Genomic DNA, 15,797 nt, shown 5'->3' with positions numbered 1-15,797 from the left:
GGAGAAGGCAATGGCAACCCACTCCAGTGTTCTTGCCTGGAGAATCCCAGGGACGGGGGAGCCTGGTGAGCCCACCAGGGGTCCATGGGGTCGCACAGAGTCAGACACGACTGAAGCGACTTAGCAGCAGCAGTATACCATTGTGTGTATATACCACAATTTTGCTTCTCTATTCATCTGTTGATGGACACTTCTGTTGCTCCGGCACTTTAGCTATTATGAATAATGCTGCTGTGAACATGGGTGCACAGGTACCTCTTTGAAATCCAGCTTCCGATGCTTTTAAGTATATGACCAGAAGTGGAAACGTTGGATCCTATGGTAATTCCGTATAAATGTTTTTAAAAACCTCCATATTGTTTTCCAAAGTGTCGGTGCCATTTTCCGTTCCCACCAACAGTGCACAGGGTCCCGGTCTCCCCACGTCCTTGCCAACACTCGTTTTCTGTTTTGGTTTGAACAGTCGTCATCCTCACAGGTGTTAGTCGTGATTGTGGTTCTGATCCGCATTCCCCAAATGCAGAAAAGCAAAATGGCTGTCTGGGGAGGCCTTACAAATAGCTGTGAAAAGAGAAGCGAAAAGCAAAGGAGAAAAGGAAAGATAGAAGCATCTGAATGCAGAGTTCCAAAAAATAGCAAGAAGACGTAAGAAAGCCTTCCTCAGCGACCAATGCAAAGAAATAGAGGAAAACCACAGAATGGGAAAGACTGGAGATCTCTTCAAGAAAATTAGAGATACCAAGGGAACATTTCATGCAAAGATGGGTTCGATAAAGGACAGAAATGGTATGGACCTAACAGAAGCAGTAGATATTAAGAAGAGGTGGCAGGAATAGACAGAAGAACTGAACAAAAAAGATCTTCACAACCAAGACAATCACGATGGTGTGATCACTGACCTAGAGCCAGACATCCTGGAATGTGAAGTCACGTGGGCCTTAGGAAGCATCACTACGAGCAAAGCTAGTGGAGGTGATGGAATTCCAGTTGAGCTATTTCAAATCCTGAAAGATGATGCTGTGAAAGTGCTGCACTCAATATGCCAGCAAATTTGGAAAACTCAGCAGTGGCCACAGGACTGGAAAAGGTCAGTTTTCATTCCAATCCCAAAGAAAGGCAATGCCAAAGAATGCTCAAACTACCACACAATTGCACTCATCTCACACGCTAGTAAAGTAATGCTCAAAATTCTCCAAGCCAGGCTTCAGCAATAGTGAACCATGAACTTCCAGATGTTCAAGCTGGTTTTAGAAAAGGCAGAGGAACCAGAGATCAAATTGCCAACATCTGCTGGAACATGGAAAAAACAAGAGAGTTCCAGAAAAACATCTATTTCTGCTTTATTGACTATGCCAAAGCCTTTGACTGTGTGGATCACAATAAACTGTGGAAAATTCTGAAAGAGATGGGAATACCAGACCACCTGACCTGCCTCTTGAGAAACCTGTATGCATGTCAGGAAACAACAGTTACAACTGGACATGGAACAACAGACTGGTTCCAAATAGGAAAAGGAGTACGTCAAGGCTGTATATTGTCACCCTGCTTATTTAACTTATATGCAGAGTACATCATGCAAAATGCTGGGCTGGAAGAAGCACAAGCTGGAATCAAGATTGCCTGAAGAAATATCAGTAACCTCAGACATGCAGATGACACCACCCTTATGGCAGAAAGGGAAGAGGAACTAAAAAGCCTCTTGATGAAAGTGAAAGAGGAGAGTGAAAAAGTTGGCTTAAAGTTCAACAATCAGAAAACGAAGATCATGGCATCTGGTCCCATCACTTCATGGGAAATAGATGGGGAAACAGTGGAAACAGTGGCTGACTTTATTTTTGGGGGACTCCAAAATCACTGGAGATGGTGACTGCAGCCATGAAATTAAAAGATGCTTACTCCTTGGAAGGAAAGTTATGACCAACCTAGACAGCATATTCAAAAGCAGAGACATTACTTTGCCAACAAAGGTCCGTCTAGTCAAGGCTATGGTTTTTCCAGTAGTCATGTATGGATGTGAGAGTTGGACTGTGAAGAAAGCTGAGCACCGAAGAATTGATGCTTTTGAACTGTGGTGTTGGAGAAGACTCTTGAGTGTCCCTTGGACTGCAAGGAGATCCAACCAGTCCATTCTGAAGGAGATCAGCCCTGGGATTTCTTTGGAAGGAATGATGCTAAAGCTGAAACTCCAGTACTTTGGCCACCTCAAGCGAAGAGTTGACTCATTGGAAAAGACTCTGATGCTGGGAGGGATTGGGGGCAGGAGGAGAAGGGGACAGCAGAGGATGAGATGGCTGGATGGCATCACCGACTCGATGGACATGAGTTTGAGTGAACTCCGGGAGTTGGTGATGGACAGGGAGGCCTGGCGTGCTGTGGTTCATGCGGTCGCAAAGAGTCGGACACGAATGAGTGACTGAACTGAAGCAATCATTGCCAAATCCAATGTCAGGAAGCTTTTTTTCTGTATTTTCTTCTAAGTTCATAGTTTTAGATCTTACTTTTAGGTCTTGATCCATTTTGAGTTTATTTTTGCTTATGATGTGAGGTAAGGGTCCAACTTCATCATTTTGCTTATGGATATCCAGTTTTCCTGGCACCATTTGTTGAAAAGACTACTCTTTCGCAAGAAGATCCAACCAGTCCATCCTAAAGGAGATCAGCCCTGGGTGTTCTTTGGAAGGAATGATGCTAAAGCTGAAACTCCAGTACTTTGGCCACCTCATGCGAAGAGTTGACTCATTGGAAAAGACTCTGATGCTGGGAGGGATTGGGGGCAGGAGGAGAAGGGGACAGCAGAGGATGAGATGGCTGGATGGCATCACCGACTCGATGGACGTGAGTCTGAATGAACTCTAGGAGTTGGTGATGGACAGGGAGGCCTGGCGTGCTGCAGTTCATGGGGTCGCAAAGAGTCGGAGAAGACTGAGCGACTGAACTAACTAATGATTACTGATATTGATCATCTTTTCATGTTTATTGGCCATTTGTATTTCTTCTTTGGAGAAATGTCTATTCAGGTTCTTTGCCCATTTTTTAATCTGGCTGTTTGTTTTTGTTGTTGAATTTTAGTAGTTCTCTACATAATCTTTGTATTAATCTCTTACCAGATGTGTGATTTGCAAATATTTTCTCCTGCTGTGGAGATATTTTCTCCCTCCCTTTTGACTCTGTTAATGGTGTCTTTCAATGCACAAAAGTTTTTAATTTTCAGGAAGTCCAGTTTGCCTATTTTTTCTTTTGTTGTCAGTCATAATGTTATATCTAAGCAATCAGTTATAAGCAAGAAGACTCTTGAGAGTCCCTTGGACTGCAAGGAGATCCAACCAGTCCATCCTAAAGGAGATCAGTCCTGGGTGTTCATTGGAAGGACTGATGTTGAAGCTGAAACCCCAATACTTTGGCCACCAAATGTGAAGAATTGACTCATTTGAAAAGACCCTGATGCTGGGAAAGATTGAGGGCAGGAGGAGAAGGGGATGACAGAGGATGAAATGGTTCAATGGCATCACCGACTCAATGGACATGGGTTTGGGTGGACTCCGGGAGTTGGTGATGGACAGGGAGGCCTGGCGTGCTGTGGTTCATGCGGTCGCAAAGAGTCGGACACGAATGAGTGACTGAACTGAAGCAATCATTGCCAAATCCAATGTCAGGAAGCTTTTTTTCTGTATTTTCTTCTAAGTTCATAGTTTTAGATCTTACTTTTAGGTCTTGATCCATTTTGAGTTTATTTTTGCTTATGATGTGAGGTAAGGGTCCAACTTCATCATTTTGCTTATGGATATCCAGTTTTCCTGGCACCATTTGTTGAAAAGACTACTCTTTCGCAAGAAGATCCAACCAGTCCATCCTAAAGGAGATCAGCCCTGGGTGTTCTTTGGAAGGAATGATGCTAAAGCTGAAACTCCAGTACTTTGGCCACCTCATGCGAAGAGTTGACTCATTGGAAAAGACTCTGATGCTGGGAGGGATTGGGGGCAGGAGGAGAAGGGGACAGCAGAGGATGAGATGGCTGGATGGCATCACCGACTCGATGGACATGAGTTTGAGTGAACTCCGGGAGTTGGTGATGGACAGGGAGGCCTGGCGTGCTGCAGTTCATGGGGTTGCAAAGAGTCAGACACGACTGAGTGACTGAACTGAACTGAACTGAACTCTTTCCCCATTGAATGGTCTTGGATTTTTTTGTCAAAAATAATATATGCCAGGGTTTATTTTTGGACTCTGTAAGCTTTCCATTGGTCTATATGGCTGTCTTTATGCCAGTATCATGTTTTGATTAACGTAGGTTTGTACTATGTTTTCAAATCAGGTAATATGAGTCCTCCAGCTTTAGTTGTTCTCAAGATTGTTTTAACTATTCACGATCCCTTGAGCTGCTATATAACTCCAGAATGTGTTTTTATACTTCTGCAAAAGCACCATTGAGATTTTGATAGGGATTAATTGAACTTGTAGGTTACTTTGGGTAGTACTGACATGGTAACAACATTGGGTCTTCTATTTCATGAGCAAAGAATGTCTTTCTAACTATTTGTGTCTTCTCTAATTTATTTCAGCAATATTTTAGTTTTCATTGTTATAATAATTCTAGTTCTGAGGTCCTTTCATTTTACCTGGAGGGCATTTCTTGCTGCGAAATTGTAGTGGTCATTTATTCCCTCAACTTTTGTTTTTCTGGAGATGTCTTAATTCCTCCCTCACTCTTAAAGGGCAGTTTTCCCAGATACAAGATTCTTAATTGACAGGTTTTTGGTTTTTTTAATTTTAGCACTTTGAATACACCAGACTGGGCTTCCCTGGTGGCCCAGTTGTTAAAGAATCCTCCTGCAACATGGGAGAGCTGGGTTTGATGCCTGGATTGGGAAGACCAGCTCAATCAGTAAATAATCTGCCTGCAATGCAGGAGACCCAGGCTCGATTTCTGGGATGGGAAGATCCCCTGGAGAAGGAAATGGCAACCCACTCCAGTGGAGTGGAGTTGCCTGGAGAATCCCGTGGACAGAGGAGACTGGCAGGCTACAGTCCATGGGGTTGCAAGAGTCGGACATGACTTAGCAACTAAACCACCATACACCAGGTCACTGCCTTCTAGTCCCCAAAGTTTCAGCAGATTCTGTGCTGAAATGAGAGCAGATGAGAAATCTGCTGATACACTTAGTGAGGATCCCCTGTGTGTGATGATTCTCTTCTCTCATTGTTTTCAAGAGTCTCTCCATCTTTCAACAGCTTGATTATAGTCTGGGTGTCTTTGAATTCATCCCATCTGGTGTGTGTTGAACCTCCTGGATGGTAGTATTCAAGTATTTCATTAAATTCCAGCCCTTATTTCTTCCCATATGCTCACCGCATGCTCCTCTGCCCTTGGTGAGGCCTGGCCGTCCCCCTGGGAGGGGTTCTGAGTGGCTTTCATCCTACCCTGGCTTTGAGGCTGCCTTTCTCTCAGCTTCCTCTCAACCAGGCCCCTTAACCTAACTGCTGTGAGGACATTTCCCCAGATTCTTATCTGCAGCTTCAAGCAGTGGCCTCAGGCCAAGATTCAAACCCACCCCACACAGCCCAGGTGTGGGTGTGGGAGGCAAGCCTGGGAGCATCTTCTGACTCTGCCCCACCACACATACCTTCCCCCAGCAGATCTCACCCAGGGGCTGTGTTCCTTCCAGGGAAGTTGGATCTCTGGAGAAGCCAAGTTTCTAATTTTCTGCCTGTCATGTTCTGAGCCCCTAGCCCTTGCTTTGGATACCCTCACTTTTCAGCTCCTCTTCCTGCATACTGTCTCAGGGTCCCGCTCCTTCTGCCTCTCTCATTAGCCACCCCAACTCAACTCAGTCAGAGCCACACTTTGAAAACTTAGGTCCTATCACTGGGGGGCCCTCAGGGCCTCTCCTGCAGCCCCTGCCCACCTCTCCATACTCCACCATCCTGCCCCAGCCATGCTCCTCTCAAGGGCTTATGGACTTGCTGGTCCCTCTGCCAAGAACACTGCCCCACACATCCCATGGCTCCTTTGTAGACAGGTCTCCCCTGACCTGAGCACCTCCTCACTCTAGCCCTGCATCTCCCCCCTCCATCGATCTCCACCTGCTGGACCCCCTGCATTTGCTCATTTCCCCGTGACAAGCCATCTGGTTGCTTTGTTTGTTTATGTTCTAGCCTACACTCCCCGCATTAGAAAATGATTCTAAGAGTCAAGGATTTTTGTCTGTTCTATCATCCAGTTATACCAGTCCTAAGGCAGGCAATAAATATCATTCCAGCAAATGAATCCCTGACACTTAGGAAACACGACCATCCAGAGACCCGATGTTTCCAGCTCTTCAGACCACATTCATGTACAGATGTGAGAATTATAAAGGGGACTTCCAACAATGGGTGTTCATGTCTCAATTAAATACTTTGATTTCCACTCAGATGTCGCCTAACCCCAGTAGAAAGCCACCTCTGAGACCTTACACTCTGAACAGCATTTTAAAGAACTCTAATTACTTCACAGCTCTACCTCACAGCTATCTTTGAAAAGAAAAGACTGAAATGAACAAAGCCTGGCTCCCACATTGCCTGCGATTCAGTCTGGTGCCCACTTCTTCCTCACGCTGTAGGGGAGCCCCAGTTGCAAATTAAAGCACTTCTCTGCACAGGGCCTGCCCCTCCCTCGCACAGATCTTAGCAATCCTCCAGGGTCCTAGGCCCCCTCCCTGGTCAAGAATCACTGTCGATCAGCCCTGGTCATTCTTCCCATGGACTCTGCCTCAGGGGCTCCCATCAACCCCTTTTTGAAGGTGTCTTGGCCACTTTAGTCAGAGGCAAGAGAAACAACAAAGAAATCATAGACTTGGCCCTGGGATGTGGGAATTTCAGATCTGCTGCGTGAGGCTGACTGGCCAGCTGTAGCTTCGGTTCCCACGGCCCATGTTGCAGCACCAGCTGGACGAGAGGCCCCAAGGGTACAGAACTTTGGCTCCACGCTGCCCAGACCATGCTTTGTCCACAACCCATTGGCTGGTATAAAAACAGAGCATGTGCACTGCCGCTCCCAGGATGAGGTGAGAGGTGCCCCAACTCACAAGGCTACATAAAGAGCACCCAGGCTCAAAGCTACTCGTATTCCTGATCTGTGAACATGCGGAAGTGTTTGGAAGTCAGGACATGTGAGTGGGAGCAGCAAGGTGGGGCGGGCTCGCCCCCCCTGGGCAGTGCAGGCTGATTCCTGTCCCTGCAGCTCCCACTCTGATGTTGCTGGACACATGGCTGGGAGAAGTATCATAGGGTGACCCTTCTTTCCACTGTCAGAAGCCATAAGCATACGGATAACAGTCACCTGTAGTGAAACGGGGAAACATGCATTTGCATATTTATTATTTTTGCCTTCATGTAATTTCTTTTTTTTTTCTTTCCATTCTTTGGCCATGTGGCCTGTGGGATCTTAGTTCCCTGATCAGGGATCAAACCCAAACCCTCAGCACTGACAGTACAGAGTCCCAACCAGTGAGCAGCTAGGGAATTCCCTAATTTTCTTAATTTTTAAGTTAACATTATTTAACTTGAATAATGGCTGTGTTTAACAAGTGATTCTCAAAATTCTTTAAGATTGAAGAACTTGCCCCTAAATAAGGGCCTTGGGAGCTCAAGCTGCCCAGGGCCTCTGGGTCACCTTTCCCATCTGCCCCCTGCCCTCCCAGCGGCCTGATATCCCCCCCCCCATAGTATGAGCATGAGCTTAGGCCTCACAGGCCAGCCTCCCCACCCCAGGGGCAGCACAGGCCTCTGCATTATCTGTCCCCAGATGCAGCTGGATGCCCCTCACTTCCAGGGTCACCAAGTGGCCCCTCCCAGATTTCATCTTGGAACATTAAAGAGGAGCGCCCCTGATGAATCTGTGAAGGGCTACACTGCAGCTCCTGCCAACCACAGGCTCCTGGTCACTCAGACAGAGAAGGGGCTCCAGGGGCACCACCGAGACAACACAGTTTGCAGCAGTCGAGACAAGCAGTCCAAGGGCCCACAGAGGCAGGAGGGCAGACTGGTCTGGGAAGAGCCGCCCCAGACAGATGTGGGACAGGCAGAGGGGGGTGGGCGTGGGACAGGCACTGCATGAATCCATTTAGACGAAGTTCTAGAACACTCAGCAGTCAGTGGGGCAGTTCCAGAAGGGATCAGGGTGTTGGCTGGGGGCTGAGGACCTTCTGGCTGGGGGATCGGGGTGTTGGCTGGGGGCTGGAACGCTCTAAAACCTGGTATGGCAGTGGCTACCGGTAACCCCTAAGATGCCTTCATCCCATCAGACGGTACCCCAGACTCAAGTCAGAGAGAAAAAGGAAGAAGGGGAAGGTAGAGGCCTGGGGTGGGCCTCACACCTGGCTTCAAACCACTGTGGACACGCTGCCTGATCCGCTGAGCACCCATTTCCTTGGGGCCAAGATAGCCTGCTTCAGAGCAGCATCCAGTGTGGGGACTGGCCCTTGGTCCAGCTGTGGCACTGGAGGGGCAAGGTGGAGTTGGAGTGAGGTCTCCCCTAGAGGCTGCACTGTGATGCCCGCGCCCTTTCCTCCTCACTCCATCCCTCTCCTAGAGGACAGGTTTTGGGACTGAAGTACTCAGATGGCTCAAAAATTAGGCTTGCAGCCCAGACACCCCCACCCCCAAGCTCAGCTGTCCATGACATACCTGGGCACCCGACCACCCACCCCTCAACATTTGTGACATGGGTTCTGCTCTCACCAGGACTGGTACCAAAGAGCTCAGAAGGCCTCTAGGGTAGAGGCACAGGTGACTGACGTGCACACACTCACTCTCAGATGCACACATTGTCACACATGCTCACAAACTGGCAGGAAGGGAGCCAGGCAAGGAGGCTGGCTCCTCGTGGTGGAGGAGAAGGGACCGGGCACCAGGCCGCCCTCCTTACAGATCAGAAGGCGGGGAGGCGGTGAGTGTGTGTGAAGGGGTGGGGCCTAGAGGGTCCGGCCCGGGGCGCTGCTGAAGAGGTCGGGGGTGGGGGTGGGGGGCGGGGGGCAGGAGGCTGACCCTGCACAGCAGCCGGCCTGGTTGGGGGCTGATGTCCCGGGCAGGGTCTGGCTAGGCCCTCCTAGAGCGTGTCAGTGCATTCTCGCTCTCAACTTGCTTTGCAGAGACCACAAAAGTGCCTGACGTCCCGAAAACAACAAATTCGTGTCCTCAAGCCCCAGCTTCTCACAGGCTAGTTATGGAAGGCTGGCTGGTCAGAGCTCTGCCTTTCAAGCTCATGGCAATTGATCTAAATTTTCATTCACTCACCACCACAGCCTGAGGCCAACACCGAGGAGTGAGTGGCGGGGATGTGGCCAAAGCCTGGAGAACTTACCTGCCAGGAAGCTTCCGGGGACCCTGAGGCAGGGAGCCGAGGGCCACATGCTGGATCAAATCTCAGGCGCTGGCACCCTGCAGAGACGCCAGGAGAGGCGCCCCTGTCCGCGTCCCGGGCTCCGTGTGCGTGTGTGAAAGTGTGTGTCTCGGGTGTGGCAGACCTCACTCGGGTGCTGCTGTGCAGACGGGGGTGTGTGGCCACGGACGCAGTGGTGTGTCACTCCCCAGGTGCTGCTGTGGTCGGCCAACAAGGTGTTTGAGGAGCTGACAGACATCGAGAGGCAGTTTCACAAGGCCTTCTACACTGTACGGGCCTATCTGAACTGTGACCGGTACTCGGTGGGCCTCCTGGACATGACCAAGGAGAAGGTGAGGCCCTGGCGCCCACAGGCCCCTGGCCGCCTCGTCCTGCTCTGCCGCTGAGCTGGTGCCCCGCTCCCTTCTCTTCTCTTCCAGGAATTCTTTGATGTGTGGCCCGTGCTGATGGGAGAGGCCCAGGCGTACTCGGGCCCCCGCACACCTGACGGCCGAGTAAGTCGCAGGGTGACAGGCCTGCCCTGCACCCGGCTTCCTGGCCCAGCTCCACCATGGGGAGGGGTCGCCCCAGCTGACCCGGGTGGGAGGGAAGGCTCGGGAGGCTGTGGCGAGGCGAGGACAGGGTGGAGGGCTGCCTGGCCCTCTGACCGCTCCAGAGGGCAGGCCCCTGAGGACGTCTCCCCAGCGCCAGCCCCTTGCAGTGCTCTGGGGCCAAGGGCCAGGCCTGGTCCTCAAGAGGGCTGTCAGCCTGGTTTACTGAGCAACATCTGCTCTGGCTGAGCAGACCTGCTGCCCTCGTCTTAAATCGCTCTAACATCTGCCCGAGCGGGGCCACGTAGGGGTGCGAGTCGGGTAGGGACGTGTGCAGATACCTCAGCCACACGTTGTGCATCCAACCGGGGTCACACGTCAGAGCCTTGACCCAATCTCCCCTCTTGTCAAGTGGGGTGGCAACGGGCTGTCTCAGGGACTCCAAGGGTTCTGTGAGCCAAGTACATGTGGGAATCTCTGCACAGAGGCCGGCTGTGACCACAACTTGTCCCAGTTATATGAGAGAGACAGGTGTGTGTGTGTGTGTTTGTGAAAGATGGACACACAGGCCTGGCTCAGCTGCACGCACTTGTGTGACAGATACGGGCCAGTCTGTGTGTGGGGGACGTGGCTGGAGGGAAGACAAACGTGTGTCCCAGGACAGTCAGTGATGGTCCACACATGTGCACAGTCCACGCATGTGCCTGCGTGTCGTTATGTGGGCTTATGTGGTGTGTCATGTGTGTGGGTGTGGTGTGTGTGGTGGGGTTCCCATCGGGGAGCCCCTCATGCCTTCTGCGGTCTGCTTCTCAGGAAATCCTCTTCTACAAAGTCATAGACTACATCCTCCACGGCAAGGAAGACATCAAGGTCATCCCGTAAGTGTCAGGGTTCTGAGAAGTGTTACCCGAGGGCCCGGGCTGGACGGGGCTGAGGGCCCGTTACGGCAGAGTCCGCAGCCCCTGGCTCGCCCCCACACCCTTTGACGCTCCCTGTGCCGCGGGGTGAGGCAGGACAGAGACTGACTCAATGGTCTGGGAGGAAATGCATGGGGTCACGAGGAGGCCTGACGTCCCACGAACACTGATGTGGACTCAAGGCTCAGCAGAGCTGTCCGGGTGGCCCTCTCAGCAGCGACTGGCCTTTGAGGCCCTTAGGGTCTCATCTTGGTTCACCCGGCCAGCCCGCAGGCGGAGTCTCCAGGGAGGCCTGACACTGCACAGCCGGGGGCGGGGGGTGCGGGGGGCGGTGCAGGCGGTGGGACTGGAGGGACCAGCCCAGAGGGCAGCAGAACCAACAGAGCTGAGGGCAGCCTGGAGAGAGGGGGCGGCAGCTGGCCACTTCCAGCCCCACAGCCGCACAGCTGTACGAGCCCCAGAGCCCATCAGGACCCCACCCGCGGGGCCCATGCAGCAAGCAGGACCCAGAGCCAGGCCTGCCTGGGGGAAGCCTGTGGCTCCCAGGAAGAGGGGGCCTCTTCACGGGCAGAGAAGGAGGCACGACACAGCTCAGGTGTCCCCAGACCCAGCCCTGGCCTGCCCTCCCCTTCTTCAAGTCTTTGCCAGCTTCCCACACCCACCCAGAGCCCGGGGAAGGGAATCAGCGCACACACACCCGAGCGCCTGCCCACCGCCCTTTGCTTCTCTCCCCACAGCTCACCCCCAGCTGACCACTGGGCCCTTGCCAGCGGCCTTCCAACCTACGTGGCAGAAAGCGGTTTTGTGAGTTCCCCAGCCCTTCCCAGAGGCCTAAGTGCCCCAGCTTTGCCTACGTAGAAGCTCATCAGACTGGACAGTCTATTTTAGAATCATACTCTATATTTGGCCGCTTCAAGTGAAATTGTGTTTCTGATCCTTTTTCAGATCTGTAATATTATGAATGCCCCTGCCGACGAAATGTTCAATTTTCAGGTATCTGTCTATTCATTAATGGAATGTGTACTGTACTTTAGGGAAAAAAATGTTGTGGTTCAGAAATGATGGACTGAATTCGTTTTTGCTGCTTAAGAAACAACCTCAGACCTCACAGGCTAAGGGCAGCACAGCATGTTCCGTGCACACAGGTCTGCTGCTTGGGTGGTTGCGGCTGCACCCGGCGAGGGTTCACGTCTGCTCCCTCTGGGGACGCACTACCGGGGTGGGCTCTTTTCCAAAGGAGGCCCAGGTCACGTGGACGGGTGGAACTGCGCTTTATCTTTCAGGGCCCCCTCCAGGAACTGGCCAGGGTCCATATTTCACTGGCCAACCATGAGTGGAATGTGAGCGGGGACCCACCACACCGTCTGTGGGGCCCGGGGGAATGCCAGGCCCCTTGTTTGGCAATTATTGGGAACTTAGCAGCAGAGCATTCAGTCGAGCGCAGGGACAGGCGGGGTGGGGGCGGCCTCCAAGAGCGGGAACCGATGTGACTGCAGCGCTCGCTCGGTGAGGCACCTTGGCGGACGTCTTCCCTCTTCCAGGAAGAGGTCACCGCTGGCTCGCGGGCATGGTGGGCCGCCAGATGGGAGCAGGGACCCAGCCTCTGCCCTTTGAGGGCAGAAGAAGCGAGGTTCACGCTCCCTGGGTGACAAGCAGGCCCAGGCCAGGGTCAGACCCAGGGCAGCGGTCAGCTCTGAACAACTCTCCCGCCAGGAGGGGCCTCTGGACGACTCTGGGTGGATCGTCAAGAACGTCCTCTCCATGCCCATCGTCAACAAGAAGGAGGAGATCGTGGGGGTCGCGACATTTTACAACAGGAAGGACGGGAAGCCCTTCGATGAGCAGGATGAAGTCCTGATGGAGGTAAACACCTGTCACAGGCGGGGTTCCGGAGACGACCCCGGGGGTTGTGGGACCCAGGCCTGGGAGCCGGCCCCGAGGGCGCCCATGGGGGTGACGTGCGCCTGCAGTCTCTCACACAGTTCCTGGGCTGGTCGGTGCTGAACACTGACACCTACGACAAGATGAACAAGCTGGAGAACCGCAAGGACATCGCCCAAGACATGGTCCTGTACCACGTGAGATGTGACAGAGAGGAAATCCAGCTGATCCTGGTGCGTCCGGCTCTCCCACGGGGAGCAGGGGTGTGGCCTAGACCTGCACACACCACACCGCCCGGGGCTCCCTGCCCGGCCGCAGGCCCCTAGCAGGGACCCCAGCCCCTCTGGTCGTGCTGTGTGAGGGCTCCACCATCACCGTCCAGGCAGAGAGCTTGGACTGGTGTGGAGGGAACAAGAGCCGGCCCGAGGCCGCCGCCACCGTTTCTGAGGCCAGAGGCTCCGGCTGGGGCTCCCCGAGGGATCACTCAGTCCCACAGCCACGAAAGGTGCAGTTGACGCCATCACCGTCTCATAGCACGTCTTCTCTCCCAGCCAACCAGAGAACGCCTCGGGAAGGAGCCTGCCGACTGCGAGGAGGACGAGCTGGGGAAAATCCTGGTCAGAGTCTGGCCCCGCCCCGGGGGCCCAAGGAGCCCTGAGCGAGGGGAGGTGCCACCCCAGGTGGCAGAGGGAGGTCCTGCGGTGTCTGTGCTGAATACGCCCGCCCATCCCTGTGATCGCGTGCGTCCGTGTATCCTTCCACCTGCCTGTGTATTCACAGGTCCTTGCCGATATCTGCGTGTGCCCACGCATGTGTGTATCTGTATTTCCCTCACAACTTCACTTGCCCAGCGGGCAAATTCTTGCTGCTGGGCCACTGGCGGGAGAAGGGGAGAGGAAAGGGTTGAACCAGGAGGGGCTGAGAGCACCTCAGGCTGCAGCCAAAGTTAAGAGACACCTGGCGTGTCTGAGGCTGGACAGAGGATCCCTGAGAGAAGCTGAGGAGCAGGCGGGGCTCCGGCGGGCCTGCCCCTCAGCCCCACCGTCCCTCCCACAGAAGGAAGTGCTGCCGGGGCCCGCCAAGTTCGACATCTATGAGTTCCACTTCTCGGACCTGGAGTGCACGGAACTGGAGCTGGTCAAATGCGGTATCCAGATGTACTATGAGCTGGGTGTGGTTCGAAAGTTCCAGATCCCCCAGGAGGTGAGGGCTCATTTGTGATCCAGGGTCCCAGCTTTCCCAGGAGGTCACAGAGAGATGATCCGGATCCCAGTTCCCGCAGGAAGTCTGGGGGCAAGCCATGTCCGCACAGAATGGACAGTGTGGGCTGGCAAAACACACACGGCAAGTGTGTGGAGCCTACGTGGCTGGACAGACGGACGGACGGAGAGCGTGATACCACGGGGCTGCAGGCAGTCTGATCACACACATCACGGGGCAGCAGCAGGGGTAAAAACTAAGGGAAAACACACATAAACACATTATAGAAAACACTAACAGAATGCAGGAATCCCAGATAACTTCTGGCCCTAAAAACGGCTGTGGACGCGGTGGTTGAGCCCGGGTTCTATCACCCAAACTCAACTGCCCGTCCGGAGAAGGCTCACCCTCCTGCTGCCCCTAAGCCTCTGGGCCTTCAGCAACCAACCACCTCTTTCTCCACCACTGTGTGCCCCGGTGCCCACACATCCTGCCCCACTCAGACGCCCACGGCTGAAATGGACATTTTCTTCTAAAGTATCCCAGGCCCCTCGCCTGGGGTCCTTTCCCGACCTGAGGTTTGGCAACAGGATGGAGGCCCCAGGCATCCTGTGGACGTTGGAAGTGTTCTCGGCCTCAGCTCCGCTCCTCCGGCTCCCTGCCCCCGGTGTCCGCCCGGCGTCCGCTTCCGTCCACTCCCCGCCCACCCACATCCGCCCCTCGTCCCCCCTTCATTCGCCCTGGGTCCACCGTCGTCTGCACCCCCCCAGCCCGCCCCCCACGCGCCCTTCCTCCACCCCCCGCCGGCCCCCTGCCCGCCCCTCTTCCATGCCTCCCGTCCACACCCCTTCCACCCCTCGTCCACCCCGAGGTGCCACCCAGGAAGGCAGCTGGAGGCCAGTGGACAGGAGGGCCATGGGACGGGCAGGGACGTGGGCCTTTCACACTGCCGTCAGCTGGAAATGCGTCGCTGGGACCGGGCACTGCGGTGCCTGGACCCCGTGTCTCACCTCCCGCAGGTCCTGGTGCGGTTCCTGTTCTCCGTGAGCAAGGGCTACAGGAGAATCACCTACCACAACTGGCGCCACGGCTTCAACGTGGCCCAGACCATGTTCACGCTGCTCATGGTGCGTGGCCGGGGCGCGCGTGGGGAGAGGGCACCCTGTTTGACGGGGCTGGGAGGAGCCTGGAGGTGCAGCCTTCAAGGGCCCGGAAGCGGGTGGCAGGCACCCAAGCTGGGGAGGGGTGGCGGGCTCCACTGAGCTCCCCGGGGGCCAGGCAGGGCAAGAATCTGGGCACCTGTCTCTGCAGACAGGCAAGCTGAAGAGCTACTACACGGACCTGGAGGCCTTTGCCATGGTGACCGCCGGCCTGTGCCATGACATTGACCATCGGGGCACCAACAACCTCTACCAGATGAAGTAGGCGCGGGTCCTGGGCCCTCTGAGGGTGCCGCCCCTTCCCTGGGGTGCTGGGCACACAGGCTGCCCTGGGGCCTCTGCCCGCTGCTTGTTCTTAGCCAAACCTCTGTGACAGGTCCCAGAACCCTTTAGCCAAGCTCCACGGCTCCTCAATTTTGGAGCGACACCACCTGGAGTTCGGGAAGTTCCTGCTCTCCGAGGAGGTCCGTGTCCTCCCCTCACTCTCCCGTAGGCCCTGGCCAGCTGACCTGCGCCCACTCCCCTGAACCTCCACCGCCAGCAACCACACCACATCGCTCTGGGCTGGAGAAGGGAGGCAGGCTTTGAAGCAATGGGGGTGATGGCACCCCTGGTGGTTCCAGTTTGGAAATGCCCCCTGAGGGCGGGGGCTCATATTCCGGGTGTTGAGGGAAGGTGGGCGTTAGATGCCCCCCAGTGCAATACGGGGCCACCGGTGTCTGGGGCCCAT

At 54.2% G+C, this 15,797-nt stretch overlaps 1 protein-coding gene across 1 annotated transcript in view; it reads left to right on the top strand.

Moving 5' to 3' along the window:
• PDE6B (phosphodiesterase 6B) overlaps nt 1-15,797 on the top strand; it is a 32,435-nt gene that overhangs the window by 10,995 nt on the left and 5,643 nt on the right. Inside the window, exons 4-15 of the mRNA XM_027545418.1 lie at nt 9,571-9,711; nt 9,799-9,873; nt 10,723-10,787; nt 11,564-11,630; nt 11,772-11,819; nt 12,540-12,689; nt 12,797-12,940; nt 13,259-13,324; nt 13,764-13,910; nt 14,927-15,034; nt 15,219-15,328; nt 15,444-15,531. Coding sequence (XP_027401219.1) covers nt 9,571-9,711; nt 9,799-9,873; nt 10,723-10,787; nt 11,564-11,630; nt 11,772-11,819; nt 12,540-12,689; nt 12,797-12,940; nt 13,259-13,324; nt 13,764-13,910; nt 14,927-15,034; nt 15,219-15,328; nt 15,444-15,531 — 1,209 coding nt within the window. The remainder of the gene's footprint in view (nt 1-9,570; nt 9,712-9,798; nt 9,874-10,722; nt 10,788-11,563; nt 11,631-11,771; nt 11,820-12,539; nt 12,690-12,796; nt 12,941-13,258; nt 13,325-13,763; nt 13,911-14,926; nt 15,035-15,218; nt 15,329-15,443; nt 15,532-15,797) is intronic.

This window comes from Bos indicus x Bos taurus, chromosome 6, assembly GCF_003369695.1.
Source record: "Bos indicus x Bos taurus breed Angus x Brahman F1 hybrid chromosome 6, Bos_hybrid_MaternalHap_v2.0, whole genome shotgun sequence".
Classification (NCBI taxonomy): Eukaryota; Metazoa; Chordata; class Mammalia; order Artiodactyla; family Bovidae; genus Bos; species Bos indicus x Bos taurus.
Note: the sequence above shows the minus strand (reverse complement) of the source record. Positions and strands in the feature narration are given on the sequence as shown.